Genomic DNA, 27,566 nt, shown 5'->3' with positions numbered 1-27,566 from the left:
GATAATGCTCAGATGTCTACCCTCAGTTCTATTGTGAACTCCTCCATGAGGCTGATCTCCTACGCAGCCGAGGGAGCGAGTAGGGCAGCAAGTTCAGGAGTTGCTCTTAGGAGGCAGGCCTGGATGCGCCTTTGTCCATAGGTTCATAGGTTCATAGGTTCATAGGTTAGTACTAAGCTAACTGCCCTTGCGAGCCATTTTAAGCCTAGCCAATTATCCCTTGTGAGCCCCAAACCCTGCACCTTGTGTTTGTAAGGTAAACACCTTAACCATTAAGCCATCCTCCCAACACCTTTTTTTTTGTCATTTCATGGAGGCCTTCAAGTCTTCATTCACTGATGCCCCGTTTGATGGTTCCTCTTTATTCGGAACCAAGGTGAAAGACACTCTTACTAGGTGCGAGCAAGAGGGGAAAACTCTGTCTGCCATAGGAGTCCATTTTTCCCTTACCTCTAGGCCTTATCCGAAGGCCCAGAGGGGTGGAAAGATGTGGTTCAAGAAATCACAGAGGTTTTTTCCCAGTGCACAAGGTGAGCCCCCCCTCCAGAGGAAGAGGAGGGGTGGTTATTCAGGGAGATGCTGCCCTAGGGGCAGAGGAGGCCCTCGCAACTCAAGAGGCCGCGATTCCTTTCGTGGTTCTCCATACCACCACTCCTGATGGGAGGCCTGACTGTGTGTTTCTGGAGCCAGTCGGGGGTTGAATCTCATTATATCCGGAGGCCTGGCAAACTATCACCCAGGACCAATGGGTTCTACGAATAATTTCCGGAGGATATGTCATTCCCTTCTCGTCAAATCCCCCTCCAATCAAGAAAATCTTGGATGTTCCACCCAGTGAAAGGGATTCCGCAGCTTCAGAAGTTTCAAAGCTGCTAGAGAAAGGAGCCATCCAATATGTCCCCTCAGACCAGATTGGATTAGGGACTTACTCCAGATTCTTTTTGGTGCTGAAAAGGACAGGGGACCTGAGACCCATTTTAGATCTCAGTTGATTGAACACCCATGTGCAAAAGTCTAAGTTCCAAATGATCGTGTTGCAGTCTATTTTCCCATTGTTGGGAAAAGAAGTGTGGATGTACTCCATCGACCTCAAGGATGCTTACTACCACATAAAGATGGACAGGGCATCCAGAAGTCACCTACACTTCTGGCTGGGAGCCAGTCACTTTCAGTTTCGAGCCCTGCCCTTTGGTCTCACCACAGCCCTCAGGGTGTTTACCAAATGCATGGCAGTGGTGACTGCTCACTTGAGACGTCAGGGATTCCAAGTGTTTCCATACCTGGACGACTGGCTCCTTAGTGCCACCACCAGGCATCTGCTACTTCAGACCAGAGATGCTACTATCAACTTATGTCAACAGTTGGGCTTCACCATGAACTGGGAAAAATCTGCCTTGTTACCCTCGCAGTGTGTCAGTTTTATTGGTGCCGAATTAGACACCGTCCTCGTGGGCGTTTCTACCACAGGAGAGAATCGGAGTCCTACAACAACAGGTTTACACCTTGCTCCCTCTGAGAGGAGTGAAGGCAAGATTGATCCTCCAATTGTTGGGGACAATGGCTGCTACGATTATGTTAGTCCCACTGGCAAGGTTACATATGAGGCTCCTTCAGTGGCTACACTTCACCCAGTGGTCTCTTCAATGTCTCCCACTTTCTCACCCTATTCTACTCACAGACAGGTGCAAACAGGATCTCAGGTTGTGGCTTCACACAGACAGCCTCAGTGCGGGAAAGCCCTTCGTTCCTTCAACTTCGGTTGCTACGGTGACCACGGATGCCTCCCAGATGGGGTGGGGGGGCATTATCTAGGCAGGACAGTCCAAGGCACATGGCAAGAGCATGAGATGCATCTGCATATCAATGTCATGGAGATGAGAGCAGTGCTGCTAGCGTTGCAAGCACTTCAGAGTTTTCTTCCTCTCGGGACTATTGCAATCCACTCAGGCAATATGTCAGTGGTATGGTATCTGAACAAACAGGGAGGAACCAAGTCATATCCCCTTTGCAGAGAGGCCATGTGAGTGTGGCAGTGGGCAGTGTCTTCCCAACGTTTTCTGGTAGCAACGCACATTCCAGGGAAGTCTAATGTGATCGCAAACAGGCTAAGCAGAGCTATTCTGATGCCTCACGAGTGGTCCCTGAACTGTCAAGTTGCAGAGCAGATCTTCTGCAGGTGGGGTCAGCCTTGCTGCAACCTTTTTGCCTGCCCCCTCAATGCCAAATGCAGCTGTTACTTCACCCTTATCCCCCCTCGGGGGAGTCACCCAGGGATGATCTATTCCACGATTGGCCCTCCAGTCTACTATATGCCTTCCCTCCGGTTCCCTTGCTGTCAAAGGTTATTCAGAAAGCGCAATCCTTGGGAAGCAAAATGATTCTGATTGCTCCACACTGGCCTTGTCAAATTTGGTTCCCCTTTCTCCATCCCTATATCATGGACGCTCCTTGGATTCTGGACCCACAACCAGACTTACTGACTCACATGTCAGGGCAGCTCCATCCCTCTCTTCAGACCCTCTGGTTGACAGCCTGGTTATTCTACTTCCGTCATAAGTTAGGCTTCACCAATTTTCGCTGGAGGTGGTTTATATTCTATCTTCCTTTCATAAGCCTACAACCAGGAAGATTTATTACAGCAAATGGAAGAAGTTTTCCATCTTGGCACATGCCAAAAAGATTGACCCTTGCACTGCTCCAATTTCATCTGTATTGGAGTTCCTTTCTATGATTTTCAACCAGGGTTCAGCAGCTGCAACCATTAAAGTCCAGTTGGTGGCGATTTCTACTTTTCATGTCGCAGACGAACCTAGCCTAATGGCACATAGACTCTGTAAGGCTTTCCTGAGGGGCATTTTGTTGCTTCGTCCACCTGTCTCGGAACCTGTTATGCCTTGGGACTTAAACTTTGTTCTACAGGGTCTTACTTCACCCCCCTTTGAGCCTGCAGCCACTTGTGATTTAAAATTCTTGACTTGGAAGACTGTCTTTTTGGTAGCCATCATGTCAGCCAGATGCATCCTGGAGCTTCAAGCTTTATCAATCAAACCCCCTTATTTGATTTTTCATAAGGACAGGGTTTCTCTCAGACCGAATCCCTCCTTTCTTCCCAAAGTAGTGTCAATTAGTAACCTTAACCAATCTATTGAATTGACAATGTTTTTTCCTCAGTTCTCAAACAAGGCAGAATTCAAATTTCATCAGCTGGATGTGCACAGACAATTACGATTTTATTTGCACAGAACGAAGGACCTCAGAAAATCTGATCAGTTGTTTGTTTCATTTTCGGAAAACAGAATCGGGTCTCCTGTTTCCAAAGTCACGTTGTCCAGGTGGATTTCCAGTTGTATTTCTTTCATTTATACTTCAGCGGGAAGAGATTTACCATTCCAGGTGAAGGCTCACTCTATCCGGTCTGTATCTCCATCTACAGCTTTTCTGGCCAGATTGTCTATGGATGATATTTGTGCTGCGGCTACTTGGGCATCTCCTCACACCTTTGTTACTCATTACAAGTTAGATGTGGTATCTAGGGGCAGGTCTTCCTTTGGTTCCACAGTGCTCAGGAGTATTTTCCACTGAGCCTCCCAGGATTTAGGTGCTGGGGACGCTGTCCCATGGGTAAGAATGCAGGTGAGATTGGACTACATAACATCAAGAAGTTATGCACTCACCATAACATTCGATGTATGTAGTCCATCTTGCCTCACATTCTTACTTACCCCCCACCTTCCCCCGTCCTGGAGGATCTGGAGGTTAGGCCTGGTTTCAGAGTTCCTTTCATTCTTGGTTTGTTCTTCCTTTCCTTAGGTGTTATGCATGGAGAATGAGTTTTGGTGCTCACAGCAAACTAGATCTGGGGATAGAGAGCAGTGCAGCATGGGATACCATCTTAGCCCAGCCAATAGAAAGACTTTGAGCTAAAAGTATGGCAGAGTCGGAGCTGACATTCGGCTCCGAACCCACAGGTAAGAATGCGAGGCGAGATGGACTACATTCATCAAACGTTATGGTGAGTACATAACTTCTTGTTTTACAACAAACATTTGTGCTGCTCAAGAAATATTTCTTGTCTGTGGCTGAAGGTGTATAACACACTTAGGGAAATATTTCTGAGCATGTCTTATTTAACAATTTCTTGCAAAAGGTTCAAGACTGTTTTCATATCTTGTAGTAAATAATTTAGCTATATACAAACACCTGGTACATTCAATGGCCCATTCCAGCAGGTGTTAGCAACAGGTATACCAACCTCCAATAATTAGCTATGTAAATTATTTTTCATCCATTTCCTTTCTTTTCTCTTTTGTACTTATCCATTTAAGTTTTCTTTTTCTGTCTTTTATCTTTTTACCAATAGGATATTTTTATTTTTCCTTTACTACCTCCCAATTTATGTCTTCATCACTTATTTCAGAACCTTCTTCTATATCCTCTTTATTATTTTTTTCTCATCTAATTTTTCTTTGATTTTTACTACTTCTAAATTTTCATCTCTGTGTTCATTTTCTTCTCTTTCTTTTTCTTTTTCCTTACTCGTATTTCCATTTCTGCAGTCCATCCATAAATGTCCAGTTTTGTTACATGTAACATTTCAATTCAGATTGTTTTGCATCATGTCCTTTTTCCTCACAAATATGTCACAGTTACTTAACAAATGTCCTTCTTTTCCACAAAAAGAATGTTTTGGGTTTTCCCCAGTATTTTATGATACCCCTATTCCCCTCCACATTTATCATGCCTGGTATATGTATACATTTTTTCTCTAACTTTTTTAACACAATATTGCAGTTTCAGTCACCAGTCCAATAACCCCTTTTGTCATAAACTTTAACAATGTCCACTACTTCTTTTAATATGGTGAAGGCACATTTTTGTGGTAGTGAGAACATTCTCTCTTACTACATTGCTTTAGGCTTGGCAGAAATATTTCAGATATTGGTCTTCTCTAATTATCAAGGACCACCAGTAATTTCAATAAAATAGTCTTTTTTTTACATTCATGTCAGTAGCCATTACCAGTTTTGCCATGCAAATTTTGAAATGCATGTATGACCGATATTGGTTGCTTTTAAGATTCTATAAAGAATTATTGAGTGTGCATTTCTGTGACTACAGTATTTATATTTCCTGGTTACCATCTGGACTAATTGCAGGTACATACATAGACTGTTTGATATGATGAAGTTATTTTGTACTGCCTTTATTGGACGGGTTTCTTTCAGACCTTTATGTCCCTGCTACACCTCCCTATACAGTCTCTAGCTCTGTTGGATTTGATGTTGATATTTACTAAGTGAAAAGCATAGTGGAAGATGTATAGACTCATTAAGGCACACTGTGCTTATTTAACTTACAAAAACATACAAAATCTATGCAAGAAGTTAACAGATAGAGTTAAAGTAATAAACCTAAACAAAAATGCATGTAATTATTTGAAAATACTCAGGGCTTCTCAAACAAATAAACAAATAAATAAATAACTTGCTGCCAAAAGTAAAGAAAAAATGAAATTTTGACATTGATGGTGAGTTTATGAGCTCTCATCTGAAAATACCCAACAGTTTTGTGCTAATTTGCATAACTTCTGAACACTACAAATTTAATGCCATCACAAACTTCTTTCATTATAGCCGAACGTATAATTGGTCTTCAAGCAAAGTTACTGTTTACTGATGTTGCATTAGTGAAATAAAATACAGTCAGTTACAATAAAATATTATGGTCATCCTTGGTCTAATAGCATTTTCCCCCAAAGTCCTGTGAGCAATCATACATACATTTATTGCGATACTTTAATGTACATCTGCAAGAAAACATTGCATTTGGATTATTGGTGGATAGAGAGAAGTCTGCTAATAGACTGGATCAAAACCAACACAGAATTTTACTATCCACTGTCACTGCAAACATCCTGAAAAAGCAGTGATAACACATCTTAAGGCATGCCTATAAGCATAGTGCTTGTTGAGAGACCATCAGATTGACTTTATGAAAGACCACAGTACTGTATATGCTTAATCTTTCTCTGATACTATTTTTACATCTATAGATGAAGGCATGCCTACTGTTGTGATGTTTGTTAACATTTAGCTTCATGTACCACACAAAACTTCTTTTGGAATTGCCAGTGCATAGCCTATCAGATTTGCCTGCTTTAAGTGTTTCTAGGACAGACAAACTTTCTGAGTGTTTTTGACCAGTGTGAATATCAAGCGAATCTATACCATATACGTACCTAAGTGTGGTAACACTTGTTTCCAATTGCAAACAAGCTACTCTTTGCTGACAATAAAGTTATCTGGGTCTAACAATTCATCCACATAAGAGAACAATGAACCCTAAAGAAATGATAATGGTTGCAAATAAACACAATTCTTGAAATAACGGGAAATTTTACAGTTAAGAAAGAACAGGCACAATTGCTTCGTTGGTCTGGATTTTATGCCCACCTTTGGTTTTAATGTTCATTGTTTTATATATAGCATTCAATAAACACCTTCCAATCCACAGTGCAACAGATAAGAAAATGCTTTTAAACGAATCATCCCTTTGGAAGACTTTAGATGAAGGAATCTCTTCTGTATAAGAGAATACTTTTTCCAGTACACATATGCTCCTTATCTGAACCAATACTTTGCATCATTAACATTTTTTCTGTATCATTCATTTAAGCTTATTCATGAATGACTAACTACTTCCTATAGTTTAACTGCTTAGTAATGTAGCAAAAGGACTCAGCAGTTGTTTGCATACTTCAGGCATTAATGCAAAAGAAGCAGAAATATGATATCTAGAAATTCAGCTTGCTTATATGTTAATCATTAACAGATACCAGCATGAGAATGACATCATAAGAACAGAATTTATTGTACAACATTTGGTGAGACAAAATGGTTATAAAAAAGGAATGGCATACCTCTCAACTGTCCAGAGTTTTGCAAATATGTCCATTTTTTGCTTCATATTTTTGGTCAGTTCTTCATAACATTTGTGGTTTTCTGGCAAATCACTGAGGACTGAGGTCACTAAATAATGACATACATTTGAGTTTCAGAGTTCATACCCTTCACACAATGCATGCTAACATGAATCCTGTTATCCTAGCAACTTTCTAAGCTTATAGAGCAATATTTAATAATTATCTCTTTTTTGGGTCCTTGTCTCCTATTATTTTAGGCTTTCTCTAGATTTCTTGAACTAAGAGGTTGAGAATGGTGATGTTAATTCAAACAACAACAATCAAAACAGTTCACTTACTATTCACATTTCATATGTAATGACTAAGAGCTTTTTTCTGTTTTATTCCATTACAAATATTTGAATTGAGCTATCCAAAATGGTTTCCAATGATAAAATCATTTTAAAACCAATTTTTATTTGATAGCTGGGTAAGGCCTCAGAATATAATGTTCAGCCATGACTGGGATATCAGGCAAGGTAAAATATAATACTGCATATATCCAGTTATCTGTTACTTGCATTTGCAGATACACAGGTCAGTTGTGGAGGTAAATGACTTAGTGTAGCTTATCATAGTCCATTTAAAATATGCATATACAACTTAAACCTAATTATTTAGAAGATAAACACAGGATTTTCATTAAATTACATGTGTTTGACAGCATAAATTGAACATAAATCTACCTAGTCTGACATTTAATTTAACATTTTACCTTCTCTTTCTCATATCTTCCACCTTCATCTTATCTCCCCATCCCCATGCCCTCTTGAATGCCTCCATGGAGTCCTTCTCCATGAGACATTTTGCTAGCTGATTCCATTGACCCCTAAGCTTCTCTGTAATTAAACAATTTTATATAGCTGGTAAGCAGCCATTTCTTATAATGAGTTGACTGTGCCTTTCCATCTTAATACCATTGATACTGTTCAGTATAAGTCATCTAAAATGATCTTCTGTCTCTAATTAGAAGACCATCATATATTCTAACTTTGGTCATATCATTTTCCCTCTACACAAGGTATTATTCTGCTGACTTCTCTTTACACTTCTTTCAGGAACCTGCTGCTCCTTCAAGTTAATGACCCCCAAAGCTGCATAGGATTATAGGATCATAGAAAGTTACTAGGCTAATGCCCCTAGGGCCTTTACAAGCCTAGCCAAGGTCTTACCATTATTTCCATGATCAGCACCTATTTCCCTTGTCCAAGAGGGACAAAGGTGGAACCCCCAGGGTGAATTTACAGTCAACCATCCAATCATCCATAATGCATTTGAAGAGGGCCAATGAGGGGCTGTATCTGACATGATGTGGAAGTGTGTTACAAAGCCCTGGTAACCTCTGGGAGAGAAATCTGTCCCTCCAGGAGGTTTTATTAATGTCACATACCAGGTTAATGTCTTTAGGGTGAGTAACCCGTGTACCATTTGACTTTCAGATATGAAGCATTTCCAATAAGTCAGGGTCAGAGATTGCCTTATACGCAAGGCAGAGATCAGCTCTGAGTAGTCTGTATGAAACAGAATAAAGTGACAGTTAATTTCAGACAATCCCCATAGGACAGATAGAGAAGACCTTGAATTTTCCTTCTGATGAACCTTTGTGGTTTCTCCAATTGCTGCAGGTGCTTAGAAAGGTACATACCAAAAGGGGCGTTGTACTCAATTATTAACCTGATGAGAGAAGAGCACAGGGAAGTAATTTTATTTTTTATTTTATTTATTTTACATTTGTTGGCCAGGATAGTCCAACTGGACACAGGTACATTTTCAGCAGAGGCCTGGGGAGAAAAGCTCCAGATTAACAAATATACATAGCAGATAGTACATAATACAGAAATATAATACATCGCATAGCATTCGAAGCACATAGTAACATAGTAAAGAAAGACTCATATAATCAAGTTAAACAGTCATTTAAACATAATACAGAGTAAAAGGCAGTGCATGGCACTCACAAAATAAAATAACTTAGTAAGGAATAAATCAGGTAACAAAATTAAAACTACATTTAAATTAACATAATTTGCTAGCATATGGTACACAGTACAAAACGGTAGCAATGTAGATATTACAAATATTAGTTTGTACATTGGTTGTTCACCTTGGAGAGTCACAGGAGCAAGACCAGTTGTCCATAGAGTGTGTTTTCGAGTATAAGGTTGCTGTCAACCTGTGTGACCAGGTCTCTCACCACTGAGTGTGTACTCCAGGTGCTGCTGTTGATGTAGTAGTTAGCAAGAACATCACTTTTACTGAAAGGAATGATAATACATTTCTTTGCATTGAGCTTAAGGCCATGACTTTGGCACCAGTCATTTGTTTGTGTAAGACCTTCTAGTAGGATGTTGGCATCATTTGGAGATTCTATGACCACTCCCAGTTTGCAGTCATCAGCAAACGTCGTCAGCCACAGACCTTTAGTTTTTGCTTGTACTTCAGAGAAACACATTCCAGTAGTAGAGGTCGCAGGACTGATCCCTGTGGAACACCATTGTTTACAGGTCTGTTGTTGGAGGTGGATTCCCCTATTTTGACTATATGAGTTCTATCAGTGAGCCAGTTAGTGACCCATTTAACAATATAAGGGTTGACGCCTAGTTGGGTGAGTTTGTCAATGATGCCTGAGTGGGGGAAAGTGTCACATGCCTTGGCTAAGCCCAGGTAGGCTGTATGCACAAATTTCCCCTCATCCAGGGCCTTGGGGACTGTCTCAAACAAGTCCACCAGGTTTAACAGGCATGATTTACCTTTGCCAAATCCAAACTGAGTAGGGTCAAGTGTTTGGATATTACTAATATCTTTGTTGATAAGGTCCATGATGATTCACTCCATGGCCTTGCAGATAAGCCTAGTCAGGCTAAAGGTTCTGTAGTTCCTGGGGTCAGTGGAAGGACCGCCTTTGTGCAAGGGAATAACGAGGGCTGTTTTCCATTAAACTGTTATGAAGCCAGTGCTTAGACTATGATTGAAAAGAGTACCCAATGGTGTTGCTAATTCAAGTTGGAGCCCATGTAGGATGTAGCCTGGGATATTATCAGGTCCCATAGATGTTACGTTTTTGGCCTTAGAGAGGGCATTTATGACCTGCTTTTTAGAGATACAAGGTAGGGGACACATTGTAGGGATGTCATGGGGTATGTGAGGTGGGGACAGGGAAGTGAAGTTTTCACAGAACCTGTTGGCTAACAGGTTAGCTATGGCAACAGGCTCAGTATATGTGTTGTCATTAACCTACCACTTCTGCAAAATCTGGGCCTTTCCTTTTAGGTTATGGATGTAACTCTAGAATGCCTTGATGTTGTCCTTTTTTGAGGAAGCTAGTTTGGACTCATAGTTTGCTTTGGAGGACTTCACAAGAAGTTTTATTTGCTTGTTTAAGCTGAAGAGGGTGTTGCCAGTTTAGGAGGGCTCACTCTCTCTTACTCTTAGACAGCAATTTCTTCCTCTTACTGTAAAGCCTGTTAAAGGCAGTTGTCCCACAGGCAGGTTTGCTCTTCCTTGAGGATCTTGTTTTGGTCCTATCAGGTACAGCCAAGTCAATGCAGTTATACAGGTGTTTGTATAAAGCTTTGGTGGCATACATTTCTAAGGGAAGGTTTGGATGTTCCAAGGCCAGCTGAAGCATATTTTTTTTCTTTTTGCAGTCTATCCTCCTAAGTATACACTGCAGCATCTTGTTTAATGATCAGAATGTCATTTCAGTCTAGTCTTGGTGGTCAAGTCAAGATGAGATTAGCACTTCAGAGATGTTTTCCTTCTCTTTTGTCTCCAGTTCCACGCCAGCTCATACTGTATGCCCGCAGTGAAACTCATCAGTCACCTTTGAAATTGTTCAGCGCTACTTAGCATTCCTTAAATGCCTTCCATCAACTTGTGCTATAGCTAAGTTTCTGACATCAGCAGAGAAGATGACCCTGTAGGTATATCTGAAACAAACCAAGTGAAACATATTGGCCCCAGGATTGGCCCCTATAATACTATATCTTATTCAGTGATCGTGAAACTGTCAATTTCACCAGAAGCTTTTTATCTTACTCTTCAGCTAGACAGCAATCCAATTTCACTGTCTTGATTTTAACCTCAATCCCTCCAGTTTTTATAGTCACTATCTCAGCAAGCTTAGTGAAAGCTTTTGGAGAAGTCCAGGTAAACTAGTTCTCTTTTGTCATCTTTGTTCTCTCTCCTATTTTTGTTTAGCTTGATACAATCTGTCTTCCCTTCCTTCTTTCTGATATCTGCTAAGGAAGTCAGTATCACCCATTTACTCCCTTTGATAACTCTTTCAGCCTGCATCTTTGGTGTTCGCACCTCCTTTGTTGCCCTTCTGCACTCTCTTCCATCTGCTGGCTTCCTCTCTCCCACCTGTGGTAAGCATTGTCTATGGTACTGATCATTGTCCTTACTTTCCTTTGTAGCCATGTTGGCTCTGTCTTCTTTTTGATTTTCAGCTTATTCCTCAGTCCCTTGCCTGTAGCCCTGAGTACTGTATTCCTCTCTTATTCTGATAGCTAGTTTACTTTCTCAGTTTGTCTTTAGTCCCTTAATGATTTCCAGCCTTCCCCCTATTTTATCACACTCCATCCTCACACACACACACACACACACACACACACACACACACACACACACACACACACACACACACACACACACACACACACACACACAAACTCTCTCTCTGTAAACCACCCTTAGTTGCCTGAAAACTGTTGGCTAATGTCTCCTTTTCTAGGTTCATGACCTCTTCCATTTTGGTTACGAACACATCTGAAATTCTGTACTACTCACATATTAATTTTCAAAAGGTAGCATTTTGCCAGTCTCTGTAGCATTAAACAAACAGTTAAATGAATAATAAACATCTAAGTGAGGCAGCAAGAAGGCAAACGTGTGCAAAGTGTTACTGATTTTTTTAAGTTACTAGTCATTCTGGTAAAATCATCTAGTTATAGAATTTGCATGCTGCATACTTATTACATAATTATATCATTGAGCATATTCAGTTTCCTGGAATGTGGGTAACAGCACAGGAGTTTGGTGTACAAAGCTGATATTTCTGGCTACACCGATGTGCATTTATGAAACTTTGATGCCAGGCTTAGGCAACAAGATATGTATGTCTACTTTTTCAAAGGAAAACAATATGAATAAGAATCACGCAATCAAGCTTAACACAGATACTCCATGCAGGAGCGCAGAAACATACCTCTCAAGTCTACGTCATTTTGAGGAATGTACCTCATTTGGGGTCTTAAAAAGTTCATGTTCCTGGAAATTCCTCATTGAAAGGGTCTGTCACACATTCACTGTTAGGAATTTTTAACTGATATTCATGATAAATAGAAATAAATCATATTAATTAATTAAAAGATCTTTTTATAAGTAAAACCAGCATATTATAACCATTCTATGACCTTTCTAGTTGATGTTATTAGTAAGCCATTAATATGTGCTCCACATTTTGCCCATTTGTTCCACATTATGATTCCTAGTGTTCCTCATTTTGGAGATGGAAGGTTGAGAGTTCTGTTCAGAAATGAAGAAGTTAGTTTAATGAACTCAGATGCAAATGTTTAACTGTCAATTAAGATTCCATCTGGACATGAAAACAGCAGTTGAATTCCTGCTCTTATCTAGTAACCACTGCTCAACACAATGTATCTTCTACACAGTATCATATAGTTGTAAGTTTTTTATGTGGTTATAACTCGTCATTCTTTATGAGGTTGAATTTTTAAAATATCTCTTGAATATTAAGCACAGAAAGAGCACTAGGTTTTAGTTATCAATATTATGCAAGCAAAACAAAGTCATAAGTTCCTTTACATGGACGTTGGCAGTGATAGGTCATGTTATTCACAAACACAGCGCACAGCTGAATAAATGTATATTGCACACTGTAATTGGTACACCACCATTCATTGCTGTGATTCACAGACACGAGTCACAGTAATGAGCCATAGCATGCAGATGGCTGCCAGCTGCTGGGAATGGCATGCATGAATGTACAGAAGTACTCTGCTCACCAATACTCAAAACAGGGAGATGGATTACTGTATACTATGACAGAGTTGCACAAGCTATTTTGTACTGTGTTGTGCTCTCTTGTTATGACTTAATGAGTTTCATAAGCTAATTTCATTCTTTAGACATGACAATTAATGTGCATCTAATAGAATATTATGGTAATATGTGGATGTGATGTTGTGGGAGCTCTCATTGGTGAGAACTCCTCAGAGCCACTTTGTGTGGGTATGGAATGGTGTGGTTGAGATAGACAGTTTGTCTACATTTCTTGGAATTCTGCTGATGATGAGGTTTCACATACTATGCCAATTATTTTTTGTTAATTCAAAACACAGAGCGTCAACTACATGTCATACACAGACTGCTTCAAAATCCCTATCCTTGTACTTGGTCTTCTACAGACTGCTGAGAGGCGATCTATTCCTGGTCTGCAAAGTATCCTCTGATCCCACTCTGATGGACCTGTTGTATAAGCACAAAACAAACAGCATCAGAATTATTGAATTTATTGACTTAAATCTCATTTGCAGCATAAATAGGGCATGCTGGAGGGAGAGGTATGTGTCCCCAGCACTACCCTCTTCTCTGGAATAGGCTTCCCATCTGTTTGAAGCAGAGGTCTTCCCTAACCCAATTTAAGTGTAACTTTAACCAGCAAATGGGGAATCAGAAATTTACCCCTAATCTGTCATCTGTACCTTTAGCAGATAGAGGCAACCTGTAAATGATTGACCACCCATGCCTAGCTATACCCCTTAAAATAACATAAGAGTATTAAAACGTGTTATATACACTTGGGAAGCATGATTAGGCTTTAAAAGGACCTCTGGGGCCCTTAGCTTAGTAATCACCTATGAACTTTTTGAAGATGAATTTCAATTTTCATTACTAAACATGGCTAACTCTTTTATAAAAATCATAGTTTTAGACAGTTTAGCAATGACTAAGTAAAGCAGAAGTCCAGTTAAATAGCTTTGTCCAAAGCACTTTTATGTATATAAAAGCTATTGATTCATTCCTTTAGAAGAAACACATTCACCTACTTGGAAATCCACTGTGCCTGTTAAATAAAAGCTTTAAACTTACAAAAGCATATGGCTGAAATCTTCCTTCAGGTTTATCAGGAGGGCAGGCTGTTAGGCCTATATGCTTCCCATGCTTTCTTCAAGGGAGTATCACAGGAATCAGATGGCTTGTGAGGATGTTGTCCATTAAGAATTTAGATGCCTGATGTTTCTGTCACTTACATTTTGCTTCTTTGTGCTGTGTAACATTATTGCATATACTCTGAAACAGTGACCACAGCTGTGGTGCACAAAGCTTTTGCTTCCTGATACAAAGCTTCTGATAATGTTCTAAGTGTCATCAGTTCTGCTGCTACTATAGTATCACTGTGGTTAAAAACTGTATACTGTAAATGCATGATTGTCCAAAGAAGGCTTGATACTCAAATAGGGTGGTCACTAGCTTTTAGGAGGCACTGAATGTTTGACGGATTACAAACTACCATTAAGCAATTAAGATTGTGATTGCTTAATATTAGCTTGAAAGCTGTCAAACTATTGTTATATTTCAAAAGTAACAAAGCATTATTGAGTTAATTCAAAATAGCTGGCTGATACCTTAAAAAAAACAGTATGGCAGTTTATAAGCTGTCATTAAGTGGCCATGATCACTTATAAATCACTGGAAGCACTAAACTCAAGCTCCCTTGCTGAAGTTTAATTGTTTCATCTGTGATTTATCTTTCCTACCATAGTATGGCTTTAGTTGTATATCGATGAATCTCTGCTGAGGTTCTATAGCTGTCAGCATGTGGTTATGCTTTGCTCTAACAATATCAACTTTCTATCGGAGGAAATGATCCAGTTTTGTACTAGAAATATTTCGTATCAAATTTACAAAAAGGAACATAACACTATAGCTTGCTTATATATTTTCTGCTATTGACTATAGATCCAGTTTTAGTGGGTTTTTTTTGAAATGGATAAAAATGTATAAAAATAATGTTAGGTTTTGTTGTACAACATGGGATGAGTAACTCTAAAGTCACAAATTGACTTCATCCAAGGAATACTTGTATGAAAAATAACTTGTATGCTGACAGTGTGATATTTTCACTGGCATTTCTGCAGGTGACTGAAATTACTTTCCTTTGTCATCAGTTGCTGAAAGCACATAATGCGAAGGAACTCAATATCAATAATTCTCTTGCACAGGAAATCACTGCTGGCATTACTTCTAAGTGTCCTTGCAGTCATTCATTTGTTTACGGGGATTTCTCCCATCGTCAAGTCATGCAGCCATGGAGTTGGCATATATAAAACTGGGTGAGGCATGGGGCTTGAATCTCATCAGGAGGTGCAAGGACATTCCACTACAAAATACTTGCAGTATAATTTTTCACCTTTCTGTATTACAGTCATTAAATTTCACTGTTTTGGTTCCTCGGTGTTCTGACATTTAAGATTCCATAGTAAAGCCATTTCACTGTTTTGGACACAACATTGTAAAAAGCAGTCCAGTCAGACTTCATCATATTTCTTTTAATTTAAATAAGAAAAAAGGGTCTAAGCCAAAGACACATTGTTTTTCATCGGTCCAATTTTTCACTACATTAGACTTCTTCATTCTGCATTGTGTTTTTATTGCTTAATTCTTTTATGTATTATTTATTTACTTATTTATTTGTTTTGTATGCTAGTCTGACCAACTTTCAGCAGAGGCCTAGGGAGAAATCCTCCACATTAACAGACAACAATGTATGGAGAGACAGAGAGAAAGAGAGAGGCAGAAATATAATATTAAAATGTCAGATACAATAATAGAGATACTCCCTGGGTTTCTGAGGATTTCTCTTCACCCATAGTAATTGTATGATACAGTTTGGTCTATTAGTGCAACAGTGAGAAATTCTGATTCAGAGACATGATGTTGCAATTACAAAAAACTTCACTGGGGGCTCATTGTGTTTCTGAATCAGATACTGTGCTCTCTGACATAACCATGCTAGTGTTCTTCCTAGGAATCCATGCATCACCTTAGAAAAGGTATCCCCTACACACACACACACACACACACACACACACACACACACACACACACACACACACACACACACACACACACACACACACACACACACACACACACACACACACACACACATCCAATCTTGACATCCTCTACTACCTACTGCTCTATCTGCCAACTGTACTGCAACTATCCAGGCAGCCAGCCAGCCAGCTAGATACAAAGACCGTTACACACAGACACACACACACACACACACACACACACACACACACACACACACACACACACACACACACACACACACACACACACACACACACACACACACACACACACACACACACACACACACACACACACACACACACATGTTCCTTCAACTTCATTCATGTCCCATCACACACATACAGAATCATCTTAGGCGAGATTCATAAAGGTTACCACAAAGTGTACAGTATGTGTACACTTAATGTTTGTGTGTGAACAGACAGTACAAGCATTGTGGTAGGGCTGTTCTTGAATTCAGAAAGTATAGTGTATACTTTGTGGTAACATTTATGAATCCATCACACATATACACACTGACACAAACACATCCCCACACATTTGCTGGACATACTTATAATGTTAAAACTCCTGTGGTTGATTGCCATTTTTGATGCATTCACATTTTCCTCTTGACTGCCATTTTTTTCATGTATTTACCTTTTCCTCCTGCATAATTTGGGACCTGAAAACATTTGTGGGGGAGAGCATATGGCTAATTAATATTAACTACTCCCCTAAACAGTTACATTAGCATGCATCTGTCCCCATGAGACCTCTCCCCATGCTAAGACCCCCAGAAAGGGAAAACTGCAGTGGCAGAGTAATCTCTGAATTGGAAACACTTAGCACAGTGCAGAAAACTTCCAAGGCAAGGCTTCTTCATCACACCAAGCAGTGAATCCCAGACTTTGTTGATTAAATTCACAAGGCTTTCCCCTACTTTACAGTATGTAATATTCTGTTTTACAGAAATTGTTCCTTTTACATAAATTTGTGTAAACTGCTTCATTTATTACCCTTCCACATTTTCGTTTGCAGCACATTTCCATTTGTTCCTTTGATGACAGCACTGCTTTCTCTGCTGTTATTTATATTCCAGTTATAATTGTCTCTTTCAGCATTTAGGTCAGTATGTGTTTGTTTTCTTTTCTTTCTCACTGGTTCAGCCTCCTCAAAACAGTCATGATCTTTAAGATGTAGAGTCTGTCTTCCTCATATGTGTAGTGCAGTCTCCTTAAGAAGGAAACAAAAGTCCCAGTTTCTATAGGAACTGCTTTGGCTATTCTGAAAATAGTCTCTAGAGATGATGGTATCAACACAAATGGAATGAACAGGAAAAAATAAACAAAACCAAGTGAATAAATTCATGCAATCAATGACATAATAGTGTTAATAAAGGGTTAATGGAGAATGCACTGACAATTATACGACAATTGTACTAATGTAATCTAAATGCTTGCTACACTAGATGGAAGGAGGTCTTGATTCCCCTTTACTCATATCTTATCAGACCCATTACTGAATATAATCTATCTTTTGGCATGTATTTATCTAAATATATCACACAGCTTGAGAGACCTCAGATTATCATAACTAACAGCAACAAAAAATCAGTGGTCTCAAAAATCTTTCTTATCAGGACAAACTGGCAAGCCTTTTTCTGTACTGAGTCTCTTAAAGACTTATCCGTGGATAGCTATGTTAAGCCTTTTATACCATGAAAGATCCAACCCTATTTGACCTCTTATTCCTTCACAGATCTAATGGTACATCATATAACTAAAGGAACCAAACCTTCTTCCGCTGATAAATAAGACATGTTGGCATGATAGATTTATATCTCAACATATTCCTTACCTCTGGAACAAACTTCCACCTTATGTGATGAAGAGTAGCCTCATTGCCACCTTCAAGGTATACCTAGATAATTGAATGGGCAGCCTCAATTTCTCTCCTGGTCCATCTTGCCTTGCCTTCCTTGAGGCTGGAGGGAAATTTTAAAAAGGGATATTTTGACTAAGCTTGTATCAATCTGCAGACTGATTGCCTAGATCTTATCCATGAACCTATATGGTTACATACTGCATGTACTAAAATCAGTAAGCAAAGAGGTTGCCATAGTTACATTGAGATTACCCGAAGCCAATGTTGTTTTGATTTAGAAAACATCAGATGTTATTTACAAATGAATTCTGAGTTGACTTAAATTGTGTAAACAGCATTTTCATGTTGAGAGTAACAAACATTTATTTATTTTTTTTGTTTAGATTTAAATTTACCATCTGTACTACAGAAAACACAACTAATATGCAACTCTCAGCAGCTCATTCTTCGACTTTCTGGGTGCTTAGGAAGACTTCTCCCAGATTACAATTTCACAGATCCAGTTTCAACACCTGAAACATTCCCGTGCTTCTACTATTATGGGCCCAACAAAGATGTGACTGGTGAAGCCTTAGTTGCATTTAATTTCAGTTCAATAAGTCCATCATGTATTTATGATTTTTCAGTAAGTATTAATCCTTGATGTGATGGGGTGTTTTATTGCAGTTTTAAGTTATTGTTGCTTATGAAATGAATGATGAAACTAGATATTTTTCTCATCTCACATAAAGTTTTGTTTATAAACTTCATACACAAGGTAACCATTTGAGATGTTGGAACCTGATAGCACATGTTCCCAAACATACTGTCTCAATGGCCAAAAAACTGACTTATATATAATAAGTTTGAGTTGGCCATTTCCTGCAATACTTCCTTTTCTTTGAGGTATTGTGATATTGAATTGGGTATTTACAAGGTCTTGGAGAGGTTGCAGGGGGATTTAGTCCCTGCAAAAAAGAAGTTCAAAGGAGAAGAGCAATGTTTTAGTTTTCCTCTTCTCCTACAGTTTTGGTCCTTTCTTGAGTGTATGTTAGCACTCAGCATTTTGAGTGCCAACCTTTCAGTAGGGAGCCCATACACAACAATTTTTTTTACATTTTGCTGTAATATGCATTACTTCAAGACATAAGTATTTTAGATAAATAATAAAACATTACAATTTGTAAGGCATTTCCAAAATTATATATTAGGAAGGCTGTAGACAAAGCTATCATAGCAGATGTTTATTATATTATATTATATTATATTATATTATATTATATTATATTACACTTGTACGTGTGAATTTAAGTAAGATTTGTATCTGCATATACTGACTAATGGTAGTAAACATACAGGGCCGGATTCACGAAGGCTTGTACGGAGTCTAAGAGTAGAGTAAGTTTCCAGCCAGCCAACATGTCTGCCGAGCGATCCAGGAACAGCCGACAGGGGCATGCAAGAGAGCTCCTAAAATGACTCTTGCATGGACAGTGTTAGTTTATGCAAATTACCTCATTTGCTGCTGAAAGCTATGCAAATGAGGTACATTTGCGATCCAGGAAATACTAACTTGTCCGAGTAAGAGTAGTGTTATCTGCAGAAATGTACTCGGTTGGCAACTGAGTACCGTTCTGCAAATAGCAAAACGGAGCTATGACAGCTCCAAATAAAGGATGTAACCAGTTGAGGAAGCGTGCCAATGGCCAAATATATGGCCATTGGCATTTTTATCTGTTGCAAAATAATAAAAAATAATTTTTTTTCCTCGATCTCTGATGTTTAAGCGTAGCGCAGTGCCGCGCAAACGTGCAGCACACTAAAAACCAAAAATAAAACAAAAAATAAGAGCCACAAATTGGGATTGTATTCAAAATATTCATCTGCCATGCAGGTGCATGGCAGGCTGAAGACAACATGGCTACTGAGTAGTGGTTGCTAAGGGGGGAAGCTCAGTCTGAGAGATGTAACCAAGCATTAGTAGGCAACCCTATGCAAATGAGTAGAAGTATAGGGAATCCAAAATTTCCCTGCCATGTGAACCATGTCCATAGAGTGTAACAGTAGGATTAGGGGAGTAACAGAGTAGAAGATAGGTGACATCATGAGGGGGTATGTATCAAAAAGACTGTAAGCTTATTGGAGCAGAGTGGCATGTGTTTGCTGTGAGTTACTCAGGACTGGAAGAGGCGTGTCTACAGTTGTATAAACTGAAATCCAGAAACTGAAGGTGTACGCCGTGGCTATCACTAAAGTTTCTTGCAAAGCTGCTTACACTGTGTGCACGCATGTGCATGCCTGTAAACCCATCTAAGCCTGTGTGTGTGTGTGTGTGTGTGTGTGTGTGTGTGTGTGTGTGTGTGTGTGCACCCGTGTAAGCCTGTGCAAGGATAAGCCTGTATACACGAATGTGCACCCGCCTATGCCTGTGTAAGCTTTTGTAAGCCTGTGTGCACGCGTGTGCACCCGTCTAAGCCTGTGTAAGCCTGTGTGCACGCGTATGTGCTCGTGTGCGCGTGTCTGTGCTTGTTTGTGCGGTGCTGCCCCCTGTGGAAACAGAAAGGGAAAATGAAGGAAAAGAAGTAGTAGGAAGTTAACCAAGGAGAACTAGCAGAGCTGTCAGGTGAAATCAATCAGAATCAGCCAATTACACAGGCAGTGCACTAGCCCAGCCCAGCCTAGCACTTAAAACTCTGCAAACAACATTCCCCCATGTTTTTCTCAGAAACACTGTAACACTGCAGTATACAAAGAGAAGTGAAAACTTTAAAAGCTTAACTGAGACTAAATAATGTTAGGGGCTGCCATTGCTATTATAAGGCAACGTGCAAGATTCTGAGGGTGGTGCCATTGCAAATGCTGTTGAACAACCCACAGTGAGGAGACGGAGAAGAGTGTGCAGACCCAGGGTAACCTACTGGGGGCTACATGAGCTGGAGATAGTGGAGTGCTATAGAGTGGACAGAAACCTCCTGCAGCAAATTGTTGAGCTGTGCAGGCCATGCCTCATACACAGAATCAACAGAGGGGAACCCATCCCAGTGGAAATCAAGGTATGTGTTGGCCTAAGAATAATAGGAACAGGTACCTTCCAGAGACCAACTGGTGATATGATGGGGATTTCACAGGCATCAGCATCCAGGGTACTGCACCAGTTCCTGAATGCCATGTCAGCGCATGTCGGTGATCATGTAAATTTCCCAAATACCCGTGAGGCATTGGCAGCAATATGCATCTCTTCCAGCAAATAGCGGAATACCCTGAGGTAGTGGGTGCAATTGACTGCATGCACATACACATCAAAGCACCAGCCGGTGAGCGGGGTAGGGTCTACTTCAACCGCAAGGGCTTCCCCTCCATCAACTGCCAGGTTGTGTGTGATGCCCAGGGCATAATACTGAATGTATGTGCTGGCTGCCCTGGAAGCTACCACGATTCCCATATCTGGCATCTGACGCAGCTGTACCAGACATTTGCCAATGGGGACATCCCTGACGGTCACCTAGTGAGGGATGCTGGATATGCACTGGAGCCATGGCTGATTACACCCATCAGAAATGCACACACACCCAAACAAGAACTCCATAATGAGGCACACGCACAAACAATGTAATCAAGCATGTGTTTCATATCCTCAAGTCATGGTTCTGGTGCCTGGACACATCTGGTGGAGCCTTGCAGTACTCATCAACTACATGTACCCAATTTGTCATGGTATGTGTTATGCTACACAATATGATCCTGCGAAAGCAGCTGCAGCAGGAACAGCATGGGGCAGGGCCAGACAGCCCCCCACCATTGCCAAGGCCATCACAGGCAGAGCGTGACATGGAGGAGGAACAAGCTGAGCCTGCCCCAGTAGGCAGAAGGAGGCATGCCCAGTATGCCTTGGCCTTGGCAAAGAGGCAATGCATAGCACATACACTGGCTCAATAGGAACCCTGGAAATGATACCTCTCTCTGACTCGCACATAAAATAAAAAGGATGCCTAACTTGATACTACCTGTCTCCAAACATGTATAGGGAGTGTAGTATGTGCATCCGACATAGGCAGCCCTGCAGCACCACCTGAGGCCTGATTGCCATGTTTTAAGCAATATAAAGCAGTGCTAAGCAGCTTTTACCAATATTTAGGATATGTAAACAAAATAGCTCATGCTAACTAGCGCAACGTCGGGCAACATTGAGCAATGTTGGCCAAGGTTGGACAAAGTTGAGCAAAGTCAGTTAAACATGCTCATATTTGCTTTACTGTTCCTTAAGCAGTCTGGTCTGTCCAGCATGAAAATAAAAAGCAGGGAAAGGGCTCGATCCCAGGATACTGTGCATTATAGTCACAGTACTGAACCACTAAGCCATGATAGCATTTCAATGGCACTGACACAGCAGGACAATTGTACTCTAATGCAAACACAAAGAAATGCTGCATCATGCCCCTAAAGAGGCAAATGGGTAACCTCCCCCACACACCTATGCAGACAGAGAAAATTAGGACAGGCAGTGTGATGTGGGTTGTGTAGGCTATGAAGTCGCAATCTAATATACGTGACACTGAATGGTAAGATCTGTAGTACAGTAGTATGCCTCAAGCCAGTGCAATAGGCAACAGTACAGACTGAAATGGTGTCCTGTACATAGCAGTGCAGTCATTGCAAATGTGTATAAGTCTCAGGTGAAACCCTCATCCTATGTACACCCACAGTAACAATCAGGTGTGCTCCCAGGTAGAAATGTAGAAAGAATAGCTGTCACCCCTGTATGTAGAAGTGTTGATAAGTCTATGCAAAGTGTCTCATGGAAGCTCTGCAGGTACAGCATGATCCCTGTTGATCTATGACACAAAGGTGAGCCCTGCTGTAAAAACACAACTTGATTTTCCATACACATATAGTATAAATGTCTATACCGGGCGTGCTCACACACTCCAACAAATGTAGTGGAATTCATTCAGCATCACACTGAAAGGTCATACTGGGCATGCCCACACACTTAGGCTAAATACAGATGTGATAAAAAGGGATCTATGGACAAATGTAGATAGTCATCTGTACTTCCAGAAACACATTCACAAAGTGGCCAGAAAATCATGCTATGTGTTCACACAAACTGCCAAGGTCTGTGCATGTAGGTCAAAGGAGGTTCCCACTACTCAGCAGTCATCAGACCTGTCAGAGTGTACCACAACACACTTGCGATGAATCTGACTAGGCACGTTTAGCAGCTAGAAAGACCAATGAAGTACCTTAACAAGAGGATTACTGGCCTCAAATAGTTGCCCCATGCAACAAGACTGAATGTAACCCAATCTGTACTCTGTTGCATACTGTGTACTCAGGAGATATCTGCCCAACAGACAGGTCCATGTCATGTTTACACTCAGATCTGTTCTGAGTTACAGCTCAATGGCAGTAAATGAACAGAGCCAAGTGATATTGCCAACATCTTGGCAGATAGGATCAGTGTTAACTTTACCCCCCTCTCACCCATGAAAGTGCACATCTTTATAATGGAAGACTGAAAAGTTGCTGTCGTCACGGTTGCACAGGTAAAGAACACTCTCCAAAGCCAGTATCACAGCAGCCATGGGACCAGATAACTTCCCAGGCTGTGTAGTATCTACTTCCCTGAAGTAAAAATTAACATGGAAGGTCTGTGGCTACTGAAGTTTCCAGGGGACTGCAAACTAGGAGCCATAATTGTAAACACTAAAGATGTGGACATCCTACAAAAGGGCCTCACAGAGACCGATGGCTGTTGTCAAAGCCACGGGCTGTAGCTGAATGCCAAAAGGTGCATTGTCATCCCCTTTGTTAAAAACTCTGTAGCCAAGAACTACAACATAGTTGGTAGTATACTTCACACTGAAAGTGTGACAAGAGACCTTGGGACACAGGTGGACAGTGGACACAACTGTGATAATCCCATTCCCACAGTAGTCAGGAAACCCTCCTATGTGGCACACCTCATCACAAAATGTGTCTCATGCAGAATAGAAGAGGACATTGTTCCCCTCTACTCATCACTCACTAGAACTATAATAGAGTACAACGCCACTTTTGCTATGTACCTCACAAGACAACTACAACAACTGGAAAGCCAGCAGCAATACCTCATAAAGAGCATTAGTGGCCTAAAATACATGCCATACACAGACCATCTCAAAATGCTCCATCCGTACTCCCTTGCATATCGCCTACTCAGAGGTGTTCACTGCCTAACACACAAAGCTATGTCAAACACAGAGCTGTTGGACATGCTCCACGTAAAACACTCATAATCCCCTTGACCTTCGGACCCAAAACCACGAGTGAAAAACAAAAGGAAGGGGTGTACCCATTTACCCTATGGATACTCACACCTTTAGGTTAGTGGCACAACATGAGGCCTTCGAGACTGTGCAAGTGCAACTAACGTTGGGCAAAGCTGCTCATCAGATTGTAGCCTGCTACAGATCATGTACCTTGTCTCAGGAACCTCATTCAGTATTCCAGAGAGCAGTGGAAAATATAAAGGTCCTATCAAACACCATTATATGAGGAGATTACAACTACACAAACATTGAGAGGGGGAATTACTTGTGTACAACGTCCTTTGCCCAATGTTACCTAGAATTTAAAAACTCTAACACCCTGGAACAGCTGGTCACCATGCCCACTAGGGGTGACAACATGCTGGACATGATCATCACCAACATGGGGTACCAGTGTTCCACAACAGAGATAAACCCCTCACTGGTAATATCAGATCATTAAGTAATCACACTGGACATCCACATCCCACCCCCCCACCCAGTCAATGAATCCACTGTGAAGACATTTGCAAAAGCAAACTGCACACTTCCCAAGACCAAAATGGAACGTTCCAAAGCCCTCTTGCTATAGGATAATGGTATACAATCTGCAGAATAATTTACAAGTGCATCCTATGAGCATCTACAGGGATGCATGGAATGAGACATCACAAATAAAACCAAGATGCACTCCTCCAAAAATAGGACAACAATCAGGTGGTTGTTGGCCATAAATAAGCTAGACAACAGAAGGAGGAAACAAACACATGCTAAAGCCAACTTCACTAAAGGAAAGGCATCACTGATCATTATTAGGAAGAAACAATGATTGCTCATAAAATAATCTAAGGACAGTTTCTAAAGACAAATAGTCAAGGAATGTAAGAATAACAACCACAAAGCCTTCGGTAGCTATACCAGACATGTAGGTGTCAACCTCCAAATATGCTGTCAGCTGCTCATCAGATTGTAGCCTGCTACAGATCATGTACCTTGTCTCAGGAACCTCATTCAGTATTCCAGAGAGCAGTGGAAAATATAAAGGTCCTATCAAACACCATTATATGAGGAGATTACAACTACACAAACATTGAGAGGGGGAATTACTTGTGTACAACGTCCTTTGCCCAATGTTACCTAGAGTTTAAAAACTCTAACACCCTGGAACAGCTGGTCACCATGCCCACTAGGGGTGACAACATGCTGGACATGATCATCACCAACATGGGGTACCAGTGTTCCACAACAGAGATAAACCCCTCACTGGTAATATCAGATCATTAAGTAATCACACTGGACATCCACATCCCACCCCCCCACCCAGTCAATGAATCCACTGTGAAGACATTTGCAAAAGCAAACTGCACACTTCCCAAAACCAAATTGGAACGTTCCAAAGCCCTCTTGCTATAGGATAATGTTATACAATCTGCAGAATAATTTACAAGTGCATCCTATGAGCATCTGCAGGGATGCATGGAATCAGACATCACAAATAAAACCAAGATGCACTCCTCCAAAAATAGGACAACAATCAGGTGGTTGTTGGCCATAAATAAGCTAGACAACAGAAGGAGGAAACGAACACATGATAGAGCCAACTTCACTAAAGGAAAGGCATCACTGATCATTATTAGGAAGAAACAATGATTGCTCATAAAATAATCTAAGGACAGTTTCTAAAGACAAATAGTCAAGGAATGTAAGAATAACAACCACAAAGCCTTCGGTAGCTATACCAGACATGTAGGTGTCAACCTCCAAATATGCTGTCAGCTACTGAAAAATGGAAATAAATACACCGAACCAACATTCACTGTCCACATTCAGGGTGACAAGTTTAGTGTAAACTCCCCCCATCACCCACAAAAGGGCCTCTTTCCATCACAGAAGGATGCAGAGCTCCAGACATCATGGACATGCAGGTAAAGACAGCCCTCACCAAAGCTAAGAACACAGCATCAGTGGGACTGGATGGTGTCCCAGGTTGCGTCTTACACTAGGCCCAAAAGGAACTACACCCTCACCTACATTCACTGTCCAGACTCAAGCATACCACAGGCTATGTACCCAAAGAATGGCATATACTAACAGTCATCCAGCTCCACAAAGGGGGTGCCACAACAAAACCTGGAAACCATTGCCCAATATGTCTACTCAGCCTGGTCTACAGAGCTATTGAGCAAATTGTCATGAAACCCATAAACTGATACATTGGAGATGGCCAGACACTGGACTCTACACAACTTCGCCTTGTTAAAGGCAGATCCTGGCTCCTAAACTAGTTGACTTATTCCAAACAGTTACCAAGGACATAGATGGAGGTGAAAGTAGTCCACAAAGCCCATCTGGACCTCACTAATGACTTTCTACACCATTCCCCACTCTGTCATCATGGACAAGCGTACCTGCTGGAACATTAACAGCTATGTCACAGGATGGGTGACCAAGTGGCTCACAGATCAAACACACATGTTTAGAGTTGCGGGTGCCATGTGCAACTGTAAGCCAGTCACAAATGGCATCCCACAGGTCTTGGTCCTGGGACCCCACATGTTCAGTAGATACTGCTCAGAGGTACAGGCAAGCATGGGAGGTGTATGGCTGAATAGGTTTGCAGATGACTGGTAACCGTGTTCCATAATCGACTGTACGGCTGACACAGACATCCTCCAGAAGTGTCTTACAGAGACAGATACCTGGTGTCAAAACAATGCCCTCAAGCTGAATGGCAAAGAATGCATAGTCATCCCCTTTGGGTAAAGCAAATTGCACACAAATTAACACATAGGTGTTAATCCAGTATGTACGGAGAAGGTCATTATGGCCCTGGGGACACAGGTAGATAGTAAACTCCCCTGTGATGATCACATGGCTAAAGTGTTTAGACATTCCTTCAATGTAGCCCGCCTAATGTCACCTAATGTAACCCATTTTGTATAGGCTGATGATGTCACCATCCTACAAATATACCTGTGGAAAGGTTAATTTACAGTAATGTGTATAGTGTGCCATTTAAATGAGTACTCCTGCAGTATCATAAAGTAATTTGGTAGGGGTTTGAATCCTGCACTTGACAAGTTTGTGTGTGGTCTCCTTGGGAAGGTGCAACTGCTTTGGAGAGTAGTAAAACACCTTAAAAGTGGTAAACTAATCTTTATCAAGTCTGATGATGTCACCATCCTACAAATATACCTGTGGAAAAGAAAGCTCCCACTAATGTATATAGAGCGTCGTGTTGATGTGTACCCCTTTCGTATCATGAAGTAGTTAGGTAGCGGTTTGAATCCTGCACTTGACAACTGTGTGTGTTTGTGTGTGGTCTCCTTGGGAAAGAG

General features: G+C 40.8%; 1 protein-coding gene across 1 annotated transcript in view; it reads left to right on the top strand.

Moving 5' to 3' along the window:
* The window catches only part of LOC122811889 (uromodulin-like), a 316,476-nt gene that overhangs the window by 73,661 nt on the left and 215,249 nt on the right, over window positions 1-27,566 (top strand). Inside the window, exon 3 of the mRNA XM_044084036.1 lies at window positions 18,343-18,584. Within this exon, the coding sequence (XP_043939971.1) occupies window positions 18,343-18,584 (242 nt within the window). The remainder of the gene's footprint in view (window positions 1-18,342; window positions 18,585-27,566) is intronic.

This window comes from Protopterus annectens, chromosome 1.part1, assembly GCF_019279795.1.
Source record: "Protopterus annectens isolate FY-2018-M chromosome 1.part1, PAN1.0, whole genome shotgun sequence".
Lineage (NCBI taxonomy): Eukaryota > Metazoa > Chordata > Ceratodontiformes > Protopteridae > Protopterus > Protopterus annectens.
This window is presented reverse-complemented; position numbering and strand designations above follow the sequence as displayed.